This window comes from Silene latifolia, chromosome Y (assembly GCF_048544455.1).
Source record: "Silene latifolia isolate original U9 population chromosome Y, ASM4854445v1, whole genome shotgun sequence".
NCBI lineage: Eukaryota > Viridiplantae > Streptophyta > Magnoliopsida > Caryophyllales > Caryophyllaceae > Silene > Silene latifolia.
The window spans coordinates 210,583,984-210,606,235 of NC_133538.1; the positions used below are offsets into that span (position 1 = coordinate 210,583,984).

The window sequence follows — 22,252 nt, forward strand, 5'->3', positions numbered from 1 at the left end:
CCTTCTATCTTAGGCATCAAGTGCAACAATTCCTATGGTCAATAGTCGTTTCTACGACACGCTTCGTAATGCTTAGTCTCATACACACAAATGATCCACAGTTATTAAAAAGATAGGCTATATACCTATCACATACAGAGCAGTATTTATTAGAACTTGAAAAATAGAAATTAGAACATACAGGGTATATAACTAATGGCTATCTTACACGAAAGAAAGGCCATTTCTAAAACTATTACAAGTAATTTGAACTTATAGACAAAAGTAGTCGAATGCGATAGCACAAACTTCTATCATCATCGCCAGGGGCGGCCCATATACCGTGCAATTCGGTCCTAGGCACCGGGGCCCAAGCGCTTATAGGGCCTCATTTGGAAAAACATTTTGTATACTTATCTTTCAATGAGCAAAATTACCATCAATGTTCTTTGGCCAAGCGGTAGATTTCCTATTTACTGTTTACCTATTACTACCTTTTACTTTACTTTTACACGCAAGTTTTTCTTTAAAAAAAAGTATACTCCCTCCGTCCCGGTCATTTATTTACCTATTTCATTTTTTGGTGTATCATTTAATTGTTTACTTTTTTATTTAGAGAATGCATTTTATACACAGTTTGTTCTTCTATAGTTAATTTGGTCTACCCCTCTTTCTTTGGATTTTGTGCCAAAACCAAAAGTAAACAAATGACCGGGTTGGAGGGAGTATCTTTTAAAATAAAATCCACTCTGTATCATTTTACATTTTTCCTTGTGAGTGACGTTTTAATTTTGTCGAGGTGTTGTATTGAGAAATACGAGATGACCATATTAAGGGCCTCAAAATAGTATTTTGAACTGGGCCCCCAACTTCTAATGGCCGCCCCTGATCATCGCTATCATCATCATCAACATAATAGATAGCCATCATCATTAGCACCTGCAGCAACATGATCGTTGTGTGAGATGTAATCGGCAATCGATATATCTGTTGTTTTCACATAAGTTTCCTGTACATATACAAAGAAACCAAACTTGAAACCTTTACATTAATCAGGGCATGTGATTATTGACCGGTCGATTGATCAAAAAATAAGTCGCCCAAAACAATAGGATAAGAAAGAAAAGAGAGACCCAAACAAAAATTAAATAGTCGTGAATATTGCTGGGATGCGAAAATGGTAGAGGAAAGATGCAACAAATCACAAATAAACAGAATATCATGGGAGAGTATACGAAGCCAAGATCTCTATTTCCTCTCTTTTTGTATCAGAAGATCAAGGGTGGGTATAAAAGTCCAGGGCTCTTTCTTCTCTTTTTTTTTTTTCTGAAACAAACATCCATGTGAAAAAATGCACCAAATATTGTTCATATACTTCACCTTTAACAAATATTGAACAAATAAATGGGTGGGTATTCGACAAACTATAATTATAACAACTCCACTATTTCTAACTTAAAATGCACCAAATAAAGCAGGGGTTTAAATCTCCGTCTATAATCACCCTACAATCCATGATCAAACCTACTCTGACTTTAAATCCGCTGCCAATCAAATGTAAGGCAAAAAACAAAGAAATTATGAATATGAAGATGTTAGAGATGAAGATGGAGCTGAGATGTTTTACATGGCATTGCCATTATTGAGCATAAAAGCTCCGATTCACCATCAATCTTTAACAAGCCTGATGTTGAACTCAACACCTCTCAAATCAAGCACTTCTGGAAAGCGGAGTAAAGCTTCTAACATTTAATGTTGGACAATAAGACTTACGATGGAGTTGATATAAAAGGCACTTAATTTACAAAGTTCTCTCACAAGAATATCCAAACAAGTGTAAGCCAAAATCATGGTGATGGCACTTCCCACCCCTTCCGCAACAAAAATATTGATAATCAGGGTAAAGCAAAATCCAAATATCAGAGTACCCAAAAAAAATAAAACTGAAACCCTTAAACCATAAGCTTGTTTGTTATTTAATTCAAACGTGGCCTTTGTATCACTTGAATGTCCAGGTTCATCCCCCCTTGTTCTTCCTTCACTACTAGAAAAAAAGCCAAGGAGACCATTGGAAATCTACCTAAGAAACCAACATAGAGATGGTCTCAAGGTCAAAGGTCTCTTAGGATAAGAGACCATGCAAACAAAAATGATTTCTTTGAATAAAGTTAGAAATCATCCCCCCTAGATAAATGGTTTCTTTCCTCACTAAAATAGAGACCATTAAAGTAAGAAAAATGGTTTCTTACCTTAGAATTAAAAACCATTCAATAGAGATAAATGGTTTCTTTGTTAAAACCAAGGATTAAAGAAGTATGGTCTCTTTGAATTTTTTATTATTCTTTTCTAGCCAGACCTACTGCGTCTCTATTATTAGATATGAGTGCAGTAATGAGTCGTTGTGCGTATACTCGTGTTTCATGCAACAAAACATACATACCAACCAATTTTTTTTTTTTTGAAAAAAATACCATATATATATATATATATATATATATATATATATATATATATATATATATATAATAGATAATGAAAAGTGGGTTAGTTTTTACAATCACTTAAAAGAAAGTAATATCTTGTCCCATCAATATGAAAAAGATGACAATATTTTCCTAATAAAAAAAAATCTAACTCTTATTGATCAACTGCGGTACCATCTTTCTCCACCTCTACTTCCTTGTGTTTAAGAACAAATGTAATCTTCGTTTCCTTAACCTCGTCAAGCATTTGGTGAGAATAAGTCTTCGATCATCTTAAAAATCCTACAAAACAAAAATAATTATATCATGTTATATCTCACAACCTAAAATGTAACGAGAAATAAGAAATAAGAATTAGTTTCTAGAGAGTTCCTTTTCTTTTTGCAACCGGTACAACATTATTTTACATGATATGAGACGGAAGCAGTAAATAGATGCTCAAGCCACCAGAAACAGATATGGAGGAGAGAAACATATTGAAATGATGCAATCACATAACTTCAGAGATCGGATTTAGGGCACAAGTGAGGTCTCCTTCCTACACTTGTTCTTGAGCTACAAGTTTATGGATAATCTTCCAAAAATCCCAAAGTAGAGATTCTCCTCTTGATTGCACCAAGACTATCCCTTAAATCTAATAATATATTGACTAGATATAATTATTAGAAACCTTAAAATTAATCTAATATTATTTCTTATTACTACTTTAGTAATCTAAATAAATATTTGATTTTTTGAACAATGTAGGTCTAAAACTAATTTTAGAGAAAATAGAATGTGAGAGAAGTTCTTGTAAAATGTAGGAATGAATTGTCTAAGAATAAGAACAATTCTTATTCTTATTATGGGGGTGGAAAAACCGGTGGGAGGGAGTAGGCAAAGGAGTCAATGCATGCCCTTCCACTTTTGCAATTGTTCTTCTCAAAATCAATTAGGGTGTGGTCTAGGTTTAGATGGTAATCATGATGCTTCTTAACAATTAAAAATAATTAACCATCTAACCCTACACACCCATAAAACCGGTGCCCCATGTAAAATGGAATCCATTTTACTTTTGTCAATTGTCATTTTGTCATATAATGTATAACATGTAACATGTTATTAATCATATTAATGCATATTTAACAATTAAATATCATTATATATATTAATTTAATTACATATAACAATTGACTAGTAATTCATAATTACAAGTATATAAAATGGGTCATGTTAATATAATCTACAACATATTGTAATTATAATTAACCAATCATTCTTAATTTAATTGTTTTCATAGACAAAGTTTTAGTAATGTAACATTTTAATTACTAAAATGAATCTCATTTAATCGAATTACAATAAGATATATATTCTTACTCACATATGTAAATTGCTCAATTTTGAGGAATTAATTAATCTGTATCAATATACAATTAATTAATTAATCTATTAAGGGAATCGTCCTTCAGGTGTGACATTAAGGGATCAACTGATCACCACCGTCAAACGACAGTAATGTCAAACTCTAGTCAGCCAATCATTACCGATTAATGTTGATCAGTTGACATATATAAATGAATCATCCCTTTACGTATTTTTATCATGAGTTTCAATAATGTGATCGCACTATTGTTGAGGACACATACTCCAACAATCTCCCACTTGTCCGAGACAAGTATGCGTCACCAATTCTCTTGTCCTATTACAATCTCCCACTCAATGCAAGGTGTCTTGCAGGTCGTACTTGCATGTAATCATATCAAGAGTGGTTCCCTCGATCTGGAGAGTAACTGTCTGACCGGAATTATCTACCATAGATACCTTTCGAGTGTGGCCACGCATTTTCTGTTCACTACTCCTCGAGTGGCCCTGGAATTTTTAAATAACCCTGACAAGGGGGTGGATAATTCTTATCGCACTATTTCCTTCGTACAGCCACAGTTCATTATGGTCCAAAAGATACCCATTTGACTTCATTTACGATAGTCGAAGAGCATAAATCAAGGCCAATCAGAAACTGTGCCGACTCGGGCGAACAGTCTCTAGTCAAAGAATTGACTCAAAAGAATACTATAGTAGCTCTCGCCACGACCATGCTATATGAATTACCAGAACTCTATAAGCGGTCACTGCCCGACAGAGTGTCCCTTACAGTCTGCTTATGTGATCGACTAGTCATCTCTTATGACCTTATGGCACTTGAACTTGCCGTGAATCGACTCACACTCTAGTCACTTAAAGACGTCACCTCATATAAATAACTAGGGGCAATTACTATGTTAATCCAGTTCACTTTAATATGGTTCAATATCTTCTCAACAACCTATTTGGACATAACAAAGTAATAGATGAGTTTAAGAAACTCAAACGATAAATGCGATTATCACACATTAATAGTCAATACCATATTACTACTTCATATCTTATAATCTAAAGTACACATTTTACACTTGTCAAAGTGCAATAAAAGCTTGGTTAGTGGACATACCATGTATCCATACAGTCCAACTTTATGAATTGCTTTTTCCTTCTATTCAATGTCATTTCTAATGTCATGAACTTTTCTAAGTACATGTCTAGACTTCTTCTTAGCCTATGACTCTTTAACTTGAAAGATGCTCCCATTGTCATCATATAACTTGTGATAAAATACTTTGGCGGAAGGATCTACCCATAGTCCCTTTATAAACCACCTTATCACAACATACTCAGACTCCATTCATTTGTAGAACTTGCAATGGTTGATACTAAAAAATTTTTCTAGTCACTTACTCCTAAGTCAATAAAATTAGCCTAGGATTTCGATAAATCCTTATAGGTTTGGAAAGTAGAGTTTGTGTAACTCTTCAACACACAACTTAGTATGTCATCCATACATAAGAACGGATCCTCAGTTCTTCTCAGGAATCATAATGGATGTTCTTGAAGGCTTTCAAATGACTTTCATATGAAATAACTTGTCATTGACTTATTATGCTCCAAGCATATGATTCATCAGGGCATGTGCATATATTGGCATACATGATCGTTCTAATGGCGAAAATATTAGCAATCGATTTCATGTGATCAACAACTCATTGGGTTCAGTGAATGACTATGACTGTATCATAGTAATTCCACTATCATCAATATGAATAACCTCCTCAACCTATGTTGATATTAAACAGATAAAGAATCTTATCAATATAAGATACTTATCTAAGTGTCAATCTAAAATTCCCTATGTCATAATAGATTTGGAATTTTAGAATGCATCATGTCTTCTTTCATCGAGAATTGTAAACCAAAACACTCCTTCATAGATGGTAGTGTCAGCATGTCATCCTCAATGAGTAATATGACATTAACATGAAAGACAATTTCTCCCACTGAACTTCATGTCTAAATGTGGCAATTTTGACTCCCACTTAAATCCATGTATACTCATGGCTTTTTGACAACTCGAGTGAAACCATTTTCTTATCACATAACTGAAATGATCATTGCAATCTTTAAGTGTCAATTAAAACCTTGTGCTTATGTCGTACACACACCCTTTTCTAAATACCTATTTAGAAATTGGTTTTAACATCTAACTTGATTATACACACTATGAGGTGTAGCAATGATGACATGGATCTTATGATAGTTATATGTTAACTTAGCTTTGTAGACAACTTAATGTCTATTTGTGCAACTCTAGATAAATCTATCCTTTTGCACAGATTTTTCTTTGATTCATTAAGCTCTTATGTAAAATTGAATTGAAATTACTTGATAGAACCACTTCATAATCTTATTGAAGAACATTTTCTTTTGGTCTCCTCACTAGTCTGAAAATTCACCTAAGAAAGCTTTCTTTTGGTCTCCTTACTAGTCTTGAGTTTAAACTAAGAACGTTTTCTTTTAGTCTCCTCACTAGTTCATAACCAGTTTTATGTTTGTTGCTAATTTTCTCCCACTCTATCTTTTGAAAAATCCAAATTTGGACTAGTCTGTCTTGAAACTGGTTTCAAGACAGACTAGTTCTTACAAGGCAAAGGATTGGACTCATATCCATGTCTTATACAATTTAAGGGTCTTAAGCCCTCCCATATCTCGTATGGAGTCTTATAAGTGGTTACAAGTCTTAGTTATAAGTGGTGTAGCCAATTGGTTTATAAAATTCCCTATTTTGAGTTCAAATAACTCTATTTGACTTTACAATCGTTCTTTCTTATATCAAATAAGATGTGATATTTAGTCATAAAAGCATAAGGGGGAATCAAATTCATGACTTATGAACTTATTACAATGATTCAATCGTTGTAATTCTTTTATGATCAATTTAAGTCAAAACAATTTATGTTTTTGATGTAAAAGCGTATAATGACAAGTTTTTAGAACAAAGAAATTCCATAAACCGAATGACTTGGGTTGAAAGCCAAGTCATTAAAATCCATACAACCATTGTTTGCAAAATGGAAATAAAACAAACTTCCATTTCCAACACGGAAATCAAAAGGAGTTCTAAAACAACAAGTCAAAATACAATAATACTATGAAAACAATACAAAATAAAGCCAAGCTTCCATAGGTCTTCTACTATGGGTGGCTACCCTAGCATCCCTTGTTGAAGATCTTCCTCAAGCTTGCTTGTCCTTGCCTTTGTCTTTGCTCACATGCCCTAAATTGCATTAAAAGGGGGTGAGAATCACAACTTGTATCTAAATACCAAAGTTGAGATTTATATCAATAACACAATAGATTTGAGAATTTATTACCTACTGGAATCACATGTCCAGCTTTGACATCTCTTAAATACTTCGGGCAATTACGCTTCCAATGGCCCGTACCACAACAATAGTGGCACTTATCCTCGAAAGAAGCACCCTTTTTGGGCTTGGATAAGCTATTCCCAATAGCTTTCCCTTTGCCCTTGTTGGGAGTAGGTTTCTTACCCTTGCGAGCGCTCTTCTTGAATTTCCCTTTGCTCTTATTATTAATATTGAGCACATCCTTGGTCGTACTCTCATTTAGACCCATGTCTCTCTCGGCTTGCACAAGCAAGTTGTGCAATTCATGGAGAGAGGTTTTCATGTTTTGCATATTGTAGTTTACCCTAAAATGAACATATGCTTTGATGCTGTTCAAGGAATGGAGCACTCGGTCAATAACGAGTTGCTCTGGAATTTCAACCCCTTGCAATTTGAGGGTCTCAACATGCTCAATTAAATTGAGCACAAGAGGGCTAACCTTTTGACCCTCTTTGATGTTGAGCTAAAAGAATGCGGAGGCCGCCTCATATTGGATGATCCTAGGAGCTTGTGAAAACATGGTCACAAGCTTGGTGTAGATCTCATAGGCGGTGCCTATCTTTATAGCACTCCTTTGGAGATCGGCTTCCATTGTGAAAATCAAGACGTTCTTGATTGCGGCCGATTCTTTTAGGTAAGCCTCATAGGTCTCCCTAACCGCGGCGGATGACCTAATAGTAGGTGTAGCGGGAGCGGCTTCAGTAAGGTAACGAAGCTTGTCGTCACCTTCCGCAGCCAAGCGGAGTTGCCCGTCCCAATCGGCAAAGTTAGTCCCATTCTTTTCAAGTTTACATCGATCCATAAAGGATCGGAGCCAAGAAGCATTAGTGAGTAGTGGAGCGGTTCCACTAGTGGAAGCGGATGAAATCGGAGTAGTCATTGCAAATTAATCAAATGGACTACAAAAAGGAAATGAAGGAAATAGTTAACATTTACTTCCTCCGTTTTTATTGAATATATGAGTGGAGTATTTTAATAAAATGGGTACATCATATGAAAATGGAGGAAGTATCATTTTACTTGTAAACATTTTTAACAAGGTTTAAAAAATATGCATTTATATAATGACCTCGCACCTAAATTATATAAATGATTCCGAGATCCATCTTCACACAAATATGGGCACGGGGAAACCGATACATCCCATACTTATGCAAATTTGGTGAATTAACTCTTTAATTGATTCTACTATAGAACTCTCGGTCGATGAATTTCATAAATTCCATCTCTAGCCCCGGAACATAAGGCTAGTCTTTATATCTCGTTGAATCCAACCAAATTTCGCGTGTAATAATGTTTTATTACCCCACTTACCCAACGAAAAATGAAAGTACCCTGGGAAACCGAATCTACCCCAAATGTCAAAGGGATTCATGAGTCCTACTATTTGGTAAGGCTAATCTTAATTTTAAATATGTGTGAGGTCTTGTCGATTTATTATCTATCATCTTTAAGTGAACTAAGTCAATGAATACTTGATAATTATAAGGGTTTTTTTGTCAAACACAACCTTTAAATTTTTTTTTTTTCCAAACACCACCTTCAAAAAAGAAGTTTGTGAAACACAATCTTTAATAATTTTTGTTTTGTTAAACACGACATTTTGGCTAGAACTTGAACACTTGCAATAAGGTGACTTTCAGTCGATGTTTGGGATAGCAAACAAGGTCGGTTTGAGATATTTTTAGACTCGTTGGAAAGGTGAGAGTACAAGCTTTCCAGGCATTATCAATATGGCGGTGATAGATAGACTTATGTGGAGTCTATTGGTGTGTAAAGTAAGGCTGGTCAAGGAGTGAGTTGGTGTTTTTCTGATTTGTTTTTACCTCCAATTCACTCTTTAATCAGCCTTACTTTACACACCAATAAACCCCACATAAGGCCACCTATCACCACCGTATTGGTAACCCCCGAAAAGCTTGTACTGTTACCTTTCCAAAAAGTCTAAGAACACCTCAAATCGACCTCGTTCGCTACCTCAAATATCGACTTAAAGTGACCCTATTGCAAGTGGTTAAACTTTGGCCAAAATGTCGTGTTTTACAAAGAAAAAATTATTAAAGGTTGTGTTTTACAAACTTTTTTTTTAAAGGTTGCGTTTGGAAAAAAAAGTTTTTTAAAGGTTGTGTTTTACAATAGTCGATGAGACGATAAATATGCATGTGAAATTATGGCGATTTGGCAATGCATGCAAACATATAAAGCAAGCAAATAAAGAAAAGTAAATTTTCTAGTATGACCTTTCCTAAAATAGAAAATATTATATTCTATTATTAATTCTGAAACCAATTCCATTGGTCCCTTGAATCTTCATATGACACGTCTCCCAAGGATAAACACCGTCTTGATCAGAACTCCTTTCCGAATGGCACCGTCTTTTGGAAACTCCGGAATTACAAATATATAAATAATAAAATACCTAGCAAATCCTATTATACATATGTAATAAAAAATTAAATCTATTAAATTACAAAACGGTGATGCGAGATAACAATTAATTACAACCAAACCGATATTCCCTTACATTACGGGTAATATCGATCAAAACTAAGGCCATACTAAGATAAAATTACATAATTCAAAATTATATAAATAAAATATGACATTTAACAATGAAATATGCAGCATTATTATATGTATCTAACATGCTAAATTATGTGTCAAATCTCCCTATTTAAACTTATATCGTAAATATAATCCGGTTTTATGGATATATGCAATCTTTAACTTATTAAAATCGCAAAATAATACTAAAAATAAAATTTTAGCCCAAGTTAATTATCCTAACCTTTTAGGGCTCAAAAATTAGTTATCACTAAATTTTTGACGATAATTCAACTTGATTTAACATTTATACTCATTATTGACCTTAAAATCATAACTTTTATGAAATAAATCCAAATTAAATTACAATAATTTCAAAATATGAATTTTAAAATTTTGAACATTCTGGAATATTTCCATGACACTGATAATGTCAAAAATTAAGGTCAAAAATAATTTCTTTCGAGAAAAATATAGTTGCGATTTATCGATTTTATCAAATAAAACATCTAAAGCATATGAAATTAATCTAATAAATGTTCCAAATTTAGATCTGATATGTGGGATATAAATGCAACCTAAAAATTTTTTATCATGCCATGTAATTCGTTTTAGCTATTTTTGCTAAAATACTCACTATTTATGTCATTTTTACACTAAAAATTCATAAATCATGCAAAATAAATCGTGTTCATCTTCAAAATTTACACACAGTGAGTAAAATGTGCATGTGACAACATATTAAAATTTCATGACCTGTTTCGAAATTTAACTATTTTTAACCATTTTACCTCCATTTATTTCATTTTTATCATATAAAAATCATAAATCATTCAAAATAAATCAAATTTATACGAAATTTTACATACAATAAGTAACATATGCATGTGAGGTCATATAAAAATTTCAAGGTCAGAAAATAAGTCTAACTATTTTTAGCATTTTAAATACCATTTTACTCATTAAAATGTAATAAAATCACTAAAATTATTAAAATGAGCAATAAAATACTATAAATCATCAAAATGACCTAAATATATTTTAGGACCAGAATATACAATATGCAAAAAATTTGTGACTTTATCTAATAATTCACACATTTTTAGTTTTATTTAAGTTACTAATAACTCGAAAAAACTATAAATCGATTATGCATGCAACGACCTATGCTCTGATACCACTTGAAAAGGATTCTTAATCCTCTAATTAAACTTATTTAATTATAGATCTAAATTATTCATTGATTTAGATAATGATCTAGTACATGCATAACATAAATTAAAGAGAAGTGTAAGAACAATGTTCCTTACATTGTAGATATCGGATTTAGGACACAAGTGAGGTCTCCTTCCTACACTTGTTCTTGAGCTACAAGTTTATGGATGATTTTCCAAAAATCGCAAAGTAAAGATTCTCCTCTTGATTGCACCAAGACTATCCCTTAAATCTAATAATATATTGACTAGATATAATTACTAGAAACCTTAAAATTAATCTAATATTATTTCTTATTACTACTTTAGTAATCTAAATAAATATTTGATTTTTTGAACAATGTAGGTCTAAAACTAATTTTAGAGAAAAGAGAATGTGAGAGAAGTTCTTGTAAAATGTAAGAATGAATTGTCTAAAAATAAGAACAATTTTTATTCTTATTATGGGGGTGGAAAAACCAGTGGGAGGGATTAGGCAAAGGAGCCAATGCATGCCCTTCCTTCCACTTTTGCAATTGTTCTTCTCAAAATCAATTAGGGTATGGTCTAGGTTTAGATGGTAATCATGATGTTTCTTAACAATTAAAAACAATTAACCATTTAATCCTACACACCTATAAAACCGGTGCCCCATGTAAAATGGAATCCATTTTATTTTTGTCAATTATCATTTTGTCATATAATATGTAACATGTAACATGTAACATGTTATTAATCATATTAATGCATATTTAACAATTAAATATCATTATATATATTAATTTAATTACATATAACAATTGACTAGTAATTCATAATCACAAGTACATAAAATGGGTCATGTTAATATAATCTACAACATATTGTAATTATAACTAACCAATCATTCTTAATTTAATTGTTTTCATTGACAAAGTTTTAGTAATATAACATTTTAATTACTAAAATGAATCTCATTTAATCGAATTACAATAAGATATATATTCTTACTCATATATGTAAATTGCTCAATTTTAAGGAATTAATTAATCTGTATCAATATACAATTAATTAATTAATCTATTAAGGGAATCGTCCTTCAGGTGTGACCTTAAGGGATCAACTGATCACCACCGTCAAACAACAGTAATGTCAAACTCTAGTCAGCCAATCATTATCGATTAATGTTGATCAGTTGACATATATAAATGAATCATCCCTTTACGTATTCTTATCATGAGTTTCAATAATGTGATCGCACTATTGTTGAGGACACATACTCGAACCATATTGTGCATTTTAGGTAATCATCCATCCAATTTACAGCGAAGGGCTCTCCTTTATGCAATTGGTATTTCCAAATCTGAGATTAGCGTCCCATTTGTAAAGATAATAACAATGAGCTTGGATTCGTTTTTAAAAAATGCAAGAAAATGCTCAGACACACTGACGGTTCATGCCACACCAATATATGCCGTATTTTATGCCATATTTCTACAAGCCACAACAGAAAAACCAATCCCCACAACGTATATAAAAGTATACCTCTTGTCTTTATGTTTGAGGTTGCATAAAATCGTCTAGGAATTGGACCTGCTCTTCTGTTAGGCGGTAAAAGAACTCTCTTTCCCACATAGCCCCTTAATAATTGAAGATCCCCTGAAAAAACAAGTAAAAATTGGCTCCATTATTCCATCAAGTTCATCGTATTAGATGTTAGAAAGTTGAAACGCTAGCCACGACACAAAGCCAGAGTGAACGGTCAAAGCAAAAGTTAAAGGTTTTCGTCTAGTTTTTTTTACCAACTTTAGTAGAGTCAGTCAGACTCGCACTCTCCTTTGCTCTCATATATCTTTGTGGACAATTTTGTACATGAATGGAGAAATTCAGTCCTATTTCCACATAAATTCATTTATACCTCGGAAGAATACGCCTCTAATGACCGCAGAAACTGAAATAAAAACTACAAAAGAAAAAAAACGGTGCAGTTGATAACTGATGAAGTACCTGCCTTTTTTCCGGCCTGCCTTCTTATTGAAGGTCCAGTTTTCGAACAAGTGAAAGCCTCCTGTCAATGTAAATTGTTCACGTATAGGTTTAATGAACTCTTGTAGGTATTCCCGATATGCACCAAAAAAACGAAAATAGATTCATAATGAGATATGGAGATGAACTTGACAATCAAAGTATCTAATATACACACATAATATACCTTGAATGAACTAATACTTGCTGTCTCTGGCATCTCAATCAAAAGCTCTGGCACGCGAAAGGACTTGATCTTATGCTTCACTGCAGCATTTGAAAAACAACCTGACACGAATACTCTATGAACAACCTATCAAAGTTACTGAAAAACAAAATCTTAATTCCATTTCAATCAATAAACTTCATTGTCCCTTTCTTATGAGAAAGTTTTGAAACTCGAGGCTTATTGACTGATATAGAACTAATAGAAGAAATATATGAATTTATCCATATAGTGATATTATCATACCACGAGATTCCCTGGATGAAAATGTTGTGCTTTGGCCAGCAACACAGGCAGACGAACCATTGACTACAAGACGACTTACAATTAGCAGGGTGTTTCACATATTAGTAGATAGCAATCAGCACAATACCAGATGACACACCTCCCATTGAGCCAAAACCTGAGGCATTTGCATCAACAGCCTTGTCAAGATAATTATAGACACTCTTATGGTAGATAATATCAACATGAGAGCTTGAACTATGGTGATAAAACCTCCTCCACCTCTAAAATGGGTAAACTCTTTGCGATGTTTGGCATTTAAAGCCAGATTTTCTGCTGCTGAACATGCAACGTACTTCTGCACACCAATAAGACAACGTATCCCATCAGATATATACAAGGGTTATTTAATGGGATTAATCCATCTTATGCCTCCCCTTCTCAATCTCGTACTGCACCATTGGAAGGCCAACCTGCTAAACAGGTTACCCATTACCCTTAGTCATTTTTTTTCTATGTTTGTAATCAGTTCATCTTCATCAATCCAGTTCAATTAAACAACACAAAATTACCAATAGACAAATCCCCTTTCCAATTAACTAAGACCAAATCAATCATCAATGCATCATCTTTCTCAATGCCATGCATATCGATCATTACCTCATTAATCCACACTAAAAACCCCAATTCAGCTAAATATCAGCATAATTGAACATAACCTGATACTTGGAAACACCATTGATAGATTAAATGAAATGAAAAAAAAAAAAGGAAACTAGAATCATTATGCGAATGAAAAGCAGGCGGTGTAGGACAATGGTATTGCCACAGGAGCCTTTACCATTTTCAACAACGAACCAGCATCAGAAATTAGCTTACATTTTGGATGGCTTACGTTCTCGGTGTATTCACTGTAAATCATGGGACAAGGACAGAGACAGCCAGACATGGTTTTCACAGTAGATAGTTGATATGGACGGGTGAAGAGCCCCTTTCCAAAAGCAAAACCTGCAAAAGCGAAACAATAGAGACCTGTCATATAAAGCAAAGCTCGACTCTTCCATGTCCCTCCCAAAGAGTGCAACGTAATTCCAACAACTAAGTATTAGGTATATGGACAAATATTAAGCACATGGGATAATGGTTATGAGCTTACATTCTCAGCATTAAATACCATGGTAGAAGTCAGGGTAGGACACCCCGCCACCAAAGACCGCCCAAACAAACTACGCCATGTCAATCCGGAACCCAACACCACAACTCATAGCTCACGCGAACAGTTCGCCGGAGGGTAAAAAGCTTTCTGGGAAATTTAGTAATCTGTAGCGAAAAAGTGGATTTAGGATGCAAGAGTTAGCCACGAAAATTAAGGACAATAAGCCTGAACATCACTGTAAAAGAACAGAGTCATGTGAACCTGACAATTAGTCATTGGCAGCAGGGGCAGCAGGGCCGCCATTCCCATTCAACTGAGCCATTATGAAGTTAATAAATCGGCTTAAAAATCCGAGATTATTGCATCTACAGTCCATGCAAGCAAGTTCAGGCAGATAAGGCAGAGAATCTCACTGAAATCAAGTTAAAGATGCAATATAGGGCTATAGGCTAAATTTAACCACATAGAAAAAATCAACAATCTTACTCGTCAATCATTGAACCCCTAATATGATTAAGTACTTAACATCATCAATCCATCGGATCTCATTAACAGATCAAGTGCATACAATTCTACTGAAGGCAGATAGAACGAACGACACAACAACAGGTAATGGAAATCAATATATTTTAGAGGGATTAACTCAATAACCCTACCGAAACCAAACCTCCATGTAAGTTGGTCGATCAGGTAGTAATAACCCCACTACCAAAAACGATGAACCCCCATGTAATAACACAGCACAACCCAGAGTGAGGGAACTTGGAGTGAACACAAATGAATAGTGAGATGCTAGATATACAGTAATGACGCGCAACAAAGACAAACGAACCTCGTTAAAGTAAAACTCTAATTAAGGAGTGGAACTCACCACTGACTGTCGAACCAAAAGTATCCCACACAAATCAACCCAGCAACACCATATTAAACCCCAATTCAACACCCCAATGAAAAATCCCAGTCAAACACTAATCAGTCAGACAACTAAAAAAACGATAGCACGCCTAAGTTTATGGATAGATCATCAAATGAAACCCTCATTTTACTGACGCCTCAATCATTATCCTACGGCGCAAAACAAGATCACAACAACCCAATCAACATTATATAATACGCAAAAACAAGATCATAAAAACCCATTATAAAGTACAGCCAAAACACCCAACTTAGAATACCAACTATAAGCAAATACCTGTATATAAAGAGGATATGACATCTAAAAAACCACCAACGCTCATTAGCATGGGACACCAAAAAGGCTGAACCCAAAACAAAAAAAGTGATTCGAAAAAAGAAGGCACCAGTCTTTGCAACAAGAGAGAAAAGTGATTCAAAAACCCTAAAAACATATTTAAAAACAACCAATTCAGAATGTGATTTAAAAGAGCAGTGGCAACTTACCGCAAAAAAAAAAAAAGCAACAAAAAATGAGCATTGGAGAAGGCAAGAGAGGTAAGGAGTGGCTGAGAATGAAACCAGGGAGAAACAGTTAGGTACTTCGGTGTCATGCGAATAAGCATGTCACAGTGGAAGTTTCAACAGCAAATGGTGTCCAAACCCAATTAATAAATCAACAAGTCACCTCAGCTCATTAGAGAGGAAATTACAAACTCCACACCTCTCAGGATGTCGCCGCATAATACCCTAGTGCAAACAAGAGTACGCATGTCCAACGGAGAAGCCTACATGACGCACCCTGCTGACCTAACCGCATGCAATAACATTTATAACCAAATCATAAGTGTCAATCAAAAACACCAACCAAAGACCAAACCCTAAGACAAATTGTTCCCAAATTGCCAAATTATACACGACAATTAACAGCACCAATCAACTTTAAAAACACCCAGGCCTAAGACAAACCGTTTCCCAAAACAAATTTACAAGTGACCCAACGAAGCATACCTAATTAGGTATGAAATGTACCTAACATTACACTAAAAAAACAACGAAACCAGTGGTGGATCCCATGATCAAGGTTTTAGCAATTGTTTCTAGACTCTGATGTTAATGAACTGAAAGCAACATGAAAAACCAAAGCAATATTACTGACCACCAAATAAATATTTAAAGCCAGACAATATCAAGGAATTAACCAACAAAATGACATGCAACTACAAATAATAAACAAAACAAACCACGCCAAATTAAACTCAAATAAAGATACCATCTCTGAGCAAAAATAATCTCAGAATTAAGCAAATCCTGAATGAAATGGTACCAACATCTTCAAATTCTAAAATTAGTTGATATAGCCCTAATAAAAATTAAATTTTTTAAAAAGAAGATTAAGGGGTAAGGGATCAAAACTGTTTGCAGGCTGTTAAACCTATTCGACAGCAGAGGCAAATGAATCCCTTTGACGTGAATCTCAGAGCAACATGAAAATACAAAGCAATATTTACTGACTGCCCAGTGGATAGCTGGAGCCAAACAAATTAAAGAAAATACACCAGCAAAATAACATACGCAACTACATTTCACAAACAAAACAAACTAAGCTATAGTAAACTCAAATTACCTTATAGTTTAACTTGAGCAAGAAAAAATTGATTGATAATACCAACTAATAATAAAGAGGGCAATCAATCGAATACAAACTCAAAGGTACTTCAACTGATAACAGTAAATGAGCGAAATTCAAGCAGCATCAAACAAACTAACATAAACTCATTCCTAGTAATCACCAAAAAGATCAAAGATTCAAACTGTCTCAATAATTTATGAACCCAACTCAACAGAACAAAAAAAAAAGCAAAATAAACAGATGGGTAAGCAAGAAATAACCGTAAGACCACCAACATAAAGCAAACCTGAGAATACATTCTTGAAGAGCAGTTGTTGTCAGTGGAGAAAGTAGCACAATATCGAAATAGAGGGTTGGTCCCAAGTTTAAGCTCCCGCTCCGCCGCTCGAAATAACTACAATCACAACAACGACAATCTACTTATATACTTCCTCCATTCGACTCCACTCTACCACTTTGTTTTTTCACATTTGACAACGCGTATTTTACACGGTAAATATCGTTAGCTACGTATTTGCAAAAATTATAAAAGTTAGATATTTTAATGTATTCGTAAAGACGAATCAAATAAGATCATAGTATATTTTTTTTATGTATTGAGAGAAAATTGCAATTAAATATTCATTTGTGAATAGTGAACAAAACTAAAGTTGTAGAGTGGAGTTGAATGGAGGAAGTATAAATACAATGGAAGGAAGGCAACAACGCCGTAATACCTGTTTTGGTAAATTTCGATCAATTTAGGATTAAAGTGACCGTCCTTTTTAGCCTTGTATCGGGGGTTAAATTATATGTGATTTGTGACGAACTATGTATATAATTAAGGCGGAGTGACGATATGAACAAAGTAAAGGACGAAGTAAGGAAATAATAACATAAGAGATTTTGGTGATGCGGAAAACCCGATGTGGGAAACAACCGCGGGGGGAGTCGGAATCCCACCAATATTCCACTATGTAATAATCGGAGTGCAAGTACAATATACAATTGTCCGGATCTGATGAGGAATAATCCGTCAGTGCGTAAAAGTGATGATTTAAGTATTACCGAATGTTAGGGGTTATTTTGTGGGTTTATACTGTTTGTACGTAGGGTATTTGGTAGCATGGTGTTCATGGTCTAATGATTGGTAATTATGGGAGGCATAATGATGATGGGATAATGATGATTGAATAATGGTTTTTGGCTTTGTTTATAAGTTGTACGTAAGTATGGTATTGAGGGGTTGCTCCTTGCTTGCTTGCTTGCTTTCCCTTTTGTTGTATATGACGGCATAAGCTTGGTAGTATTCGTTGTAGGGTGAATGATGGATCCCTTCTCTTATTTGTCTTCCTTGTATTTATAGTGAATAAACCCTCGTAAGTTTATTAGGGCTTCCCACTTAATTGTCTTGTTCCTCAAGGTAGAGTTTGGTAACAAATTGGACTTTCCTTATCTTACGCGGGATCTTATTAATATCTTAGTCCAAGTCAAACTCTTCTTCACCTGCTGTCCTTCCCCGGATTATCCTGCTTCCAGACCTGCCTCCCTGGCTCGGTCCATGGGCCCGACTCCCCATGTATGTAATGGGTCCATTGCTCATTAATTAACCACTTATCTCGTGCTACGTAGCCTAGGCAAAATACAGTAATTTTGGCCCTAACTGTTGCCCCCAATTTCGCTTCTCAGCTTTGTTGAGGAGGGAAATTAACTCTTCAAGATCTGCTATCTGTCGCTATTGTTCTAGTGATAAACCGTTGCTATTCTTCTGGATTATCTTTTATTTCATTGGAAGGGGCCGCAGCCTAACCCACCTGTGTGGCATCGTTGGAACAGATTTGAAGCTCGATGGAGAAGTCATTGAATTTCTTTGGAGCAAGCCTGGGTCTTCTTCACGGATCGACTCTGCTAGATATACTTGAGATAATTCTGCATCCCTACTCTGTGCCTAGAATTCTGGTACCCTAGCCTGCTTGATTCTGCTGAATCGTACTCTGCTGTCCTTGTAGACTAATTTCTGGCTCTCCTTGGTTCTGCTGATCGGGAAGTAGATGTAAGTCGATTTTTTTTACCGATGTAGACTCGTGGACTCCGTTAGCGAGACTTTCGGCAAGCGCACTCGCACGGATTTTACTGGAGGATGCTCGTAACAAATGGTGGACTCTAGGATCCCGATCGCCGACGTTGGGGTCCCGATGGTCGGTGCGGGAATCAAAGCGGTGGCTTTGGGAACCGAGACGGCCCGATCCGGGAGGTCGATGGTCGAATCGATAACCAGACGAGTGCGCCGAGGACCAGATGGTTGGTTCTGTAATCCTGTTGGCGGATGCCAGGGAGCAGATGCTTGACACTAGAGACTAGGTGGCAGATGCTGGGGTCCAGACGGCTGAGTCTGGAAACTGGACGGCTGACATTGGGGACCAGAAAGCTGATGCTGGGAGCCAGGTGGCAGAATCCTGGGAAGCACTTCCCACCTGTCCTTACCATTTTGTTATCTGGTAACCAAGGGTGAAATTGGTGGTTGGAGCATTTTGGCATAAGTTTGTTGTGCACTTGTTTATGTAGGTGATACCTGCAAAAATGTTAGTAGCAATGCATGTGCATGCATGGACTCTCTAATGTATGATGCAGACTATATGATGATTAGACATGCTGTAGACTATCATATGTCATGAATGCAATGTCAACCATGACTACATGCTCTGTCTCTGTCATTTCGTTTTCCTTTGTTTGGAGTTTAGTTCCCACTTTTGATTTGCGAGGAGGCTGACCTATTTCCAGGTACACAGCCTCTGCCCCTGGTGACAGATATTTGATAACATATTTTACCCATGACGTAAAATATCTTATCACTAGGATTAGCTGACTAGAGCATACCTTCATTGATTGTTTCTGACTAACAAGGAATGTTGCGTTCCTTGTGGTTCCAGACGTTTGAAATTTCGTGCGTGCACCTTTTGCTCTACGTCATAGTTATGGATAACGTCAAGGTATGGGTGGTCTTAGTATGTCGTACCCTGCGCGCTTGGTGAGCCGGAGTCGTATGCTCCCAAAAATAAGTAATGAAGTCCTATTACCTTAACTATATAGTAGAGGTAAGTCGGGTGTTGAATCCACAGGGAAGACGATGTAATTAATGTGTAAAAGTAAAGAGTACAAGTAACAATAATAGGGAGGGTTTTATGATTGAATAAGCTAATGACTAATAAGACAAAGTAATAAAGATGATTAACTCAGATGATTAAAGGTCTTGGGTTAACAAACATCCACTATCAACAAACTAATTGGTCTTCAATTGTCTTTAATTCGATTACTCTCAAGCACTTTATTGTGAGTGCTGCGTATTTTCAATATACAAAATCAACTCTTGCAATTGTTGGGCCTTATGGAGACAAGGCCATGTGCCATTGCTTGTCCCGTCTTTTCCCTTCTTCAATTCTTGTTTCTTCATTTCAAGTGGGCCTCATTGCTTAATGTCTTCCCAGGTTGGCCCAAGTCTCATATTTATCTTGCTACCTTGTTCATTGTTCGATCCACGTATAATTCTCGACACCTATTATTTCTTACTTTCACTCAATTACTTCCAAATACAACCATTATGATAAAATTGGAATTTATACACTACAACTCCAAAACTCCACTTTTTCCTAGCAAATACTCACATAAAGTGACATTCTCATACCGTATTAAAACCGTCTTATCAACTTCCCCACACTTAGATCTTTACTCGTCCTCGAGTAAAACTCAAAGGACTCATTACAAGTTCAAACCAACACCGATCCGCAGAAGCATAGGAAGCTAACAAGACTTACAATGAAACTCTTGTAAGACGGTCTCCAACACAGTAAAGGGAAATAAAATAGCATCGGAAGAATTTTTTCTTTTTACCTAAATCTCTCATTTTGCCTAGAGCGCCCGCCCCTGCGGGTTTTCACTCTAGCTTATCTTTCTTTTCAAACTCACTCTATTCTCAGTGGCACACAACTCGATTCTCATTTTACCCGGAGCGCCCTTTCGGGTTTTCACTCCGTCCTCGGCCACATCCCAATTTTGCCTAGGCGCCCTTTCGGGTTTTCACCTAGCCGGGATACTTTTTCTTTCTTTCTTTTTTTCCTTTTCAATTTTTTTTGTTTTTTTTTTCATATTTTTTTTTTGCTGAAATAAATAACTGAAATAAAAGCACACAATACAAGGACAAATAACTACAAATCGGAACGATTCTCCCTCCCCACACTTGAATGAAACATTGTCCTCAATGTTGCAAGGACACAATAGGGGAAAAAGAACAAACCTCAACAGAGAAAACTCCGGACGACCAAATAGATATATCAAGCCTCAACATCGCGTGTAATAGAGCAATCCACGCACCACACCTCCTCCCCACACTTGGCCATTAGCATATTCCATAAAACACAATCACACAAGACCAGCAAAGGATAAGAGTAACCAAAGAAGACTAACGCCCCTTATTACTCCATCCTAACAAATGACCAAGTAGCTCTAAAAACATATGTGCCAGCAACAAATTGCACATAAATAAAATACTTCTACAACTCCGAGCTTACATGGTCAATTCTAATCTCCTCTACGCCAAAACAACAAACCATCCAACCGCATTAGCAAGGTGTCCACAACAACGCACCGCGGTTTCTCTACACCTTAGCCACTATCCTACCCATCCACCCTTCTATGTCTCCCTTCTTATGTCGCCAAACACCATAAATCAAGGCTGTTCCGATCCTTTTTCTTTTTTCTTTTTTTTTTTTTTTGAATTTTTGGTTTTTTTTTTTTGGTTTTTTTTGGCTAAAATTGCACACACAAATCTATGGGTTGCCTCCCAGAAGCGTTGTTGTTTAACGTCGTTGGCTCGACATCTCGCGGAGTGGTAAACCACCCGACTTAAGTAAGAGTTGAGAAAGTTACCTTACCAATGGAACGGGGTGAGCACTACTTGATTTGATATATATGACTTGTGTTGCTTTACCGGAGCCATTCCGGCGAATTAGTTTATCAAACCAAGTCTTACCCTTTCTTTTACCAGCCTCAACATCTTTAAAATTCTCCCATAAAAGGATACACCTTTTCTTCTCTCTAGATGGGGAGTCCTGCAAAATCTCAAAATCTTTGCTCGGAAGTGGTGGCTTCCGGCTTCTCATAGAAGTATGGTTAATAGCAATAG

General features: G+C 35.6%; 1 protein-coding gene across 11 annotated transcripts; it reads right to left on the reverse strand.

Moving 5' to 3' along the window:
- Positions 1-10,216: 10,216 nt before the first annotated feature.
- LOC141626624 (uncharacterized) lies at positions 10,217-17,515 on the reverse strand. 11 transcript variants are annotated; one of them, XM_074440331.1, is made up of 10 exons: positions 14,829-17,515; positions 14,568-14,731; positions 14,307-14,419; positions 13,694-13,769; positions 13,572-13,589; positions 13,433-13,495; positions 13,148-13,248; positions 12,943-13,003; positions 12,481-12,594; positions 10,217-11,210 (listed from the first exon to the last, which is right to left on the reverse strand). In XM_074440331.1, the coding sequence occupies exons 3-10, from the start codon at positions 14,358-14,360 to the stop codon at positions 11,140-11,142; spliced, it is 558 nt and encodes a 185-aa protein (XP_074296432.1). In that variant the 5' UTR covers positions 14,361-14,419; positions 14,568-14,731; positions 14,829-17,515; the 3' UTR covers positions 10,217-11,139. The 11 variants fall into 11 exon arrangements, with proteins under 11 accessions (XP_074296432.1, XP_074296429.1, XP_074296428.1 ...); XM_074440328.1 differs by lacking the exon at positions 10,217-11,210 and having other exon boundaries at positions 11,808-12,594; positions 14,829-14,932; positions 17,381-17,515; XM_074440327.1 differs by lacking the exon at positions 10,217-11,210 and having other exon boundaries at positions 11,808-12,594; positions 14,829-16,271; positions 17,381-17,515.
- Positions 17,516-22,252: the final 4,737 nt, after the last annotated feature.

Excerpts from the sequence above, each read along its gene's own strand:
- LOC141626624 (XM_074440328.1), bottom strand. The coding sequence starts at position 14,360 with ATGTCTGGCTGTCTCTGTCCTTGTCCCATGATTTACAGTGAATACACC. Across the intron at positions 13,770-14,306 it reads ACAGTGAATACACCGAGAAC|AAGTACGTTGCATGTTCAGC; the intron begins GTAAGCCATCCA and ends ATTGGTGTGCAG. Across the intron at positions 13,004-13,147 it reads CAAGTATTAGTTCATTCAAG|GAGGCTTTCACTTGTTCGAA; the intron begins GTATATTATGTG and ends TTACATTGACAG.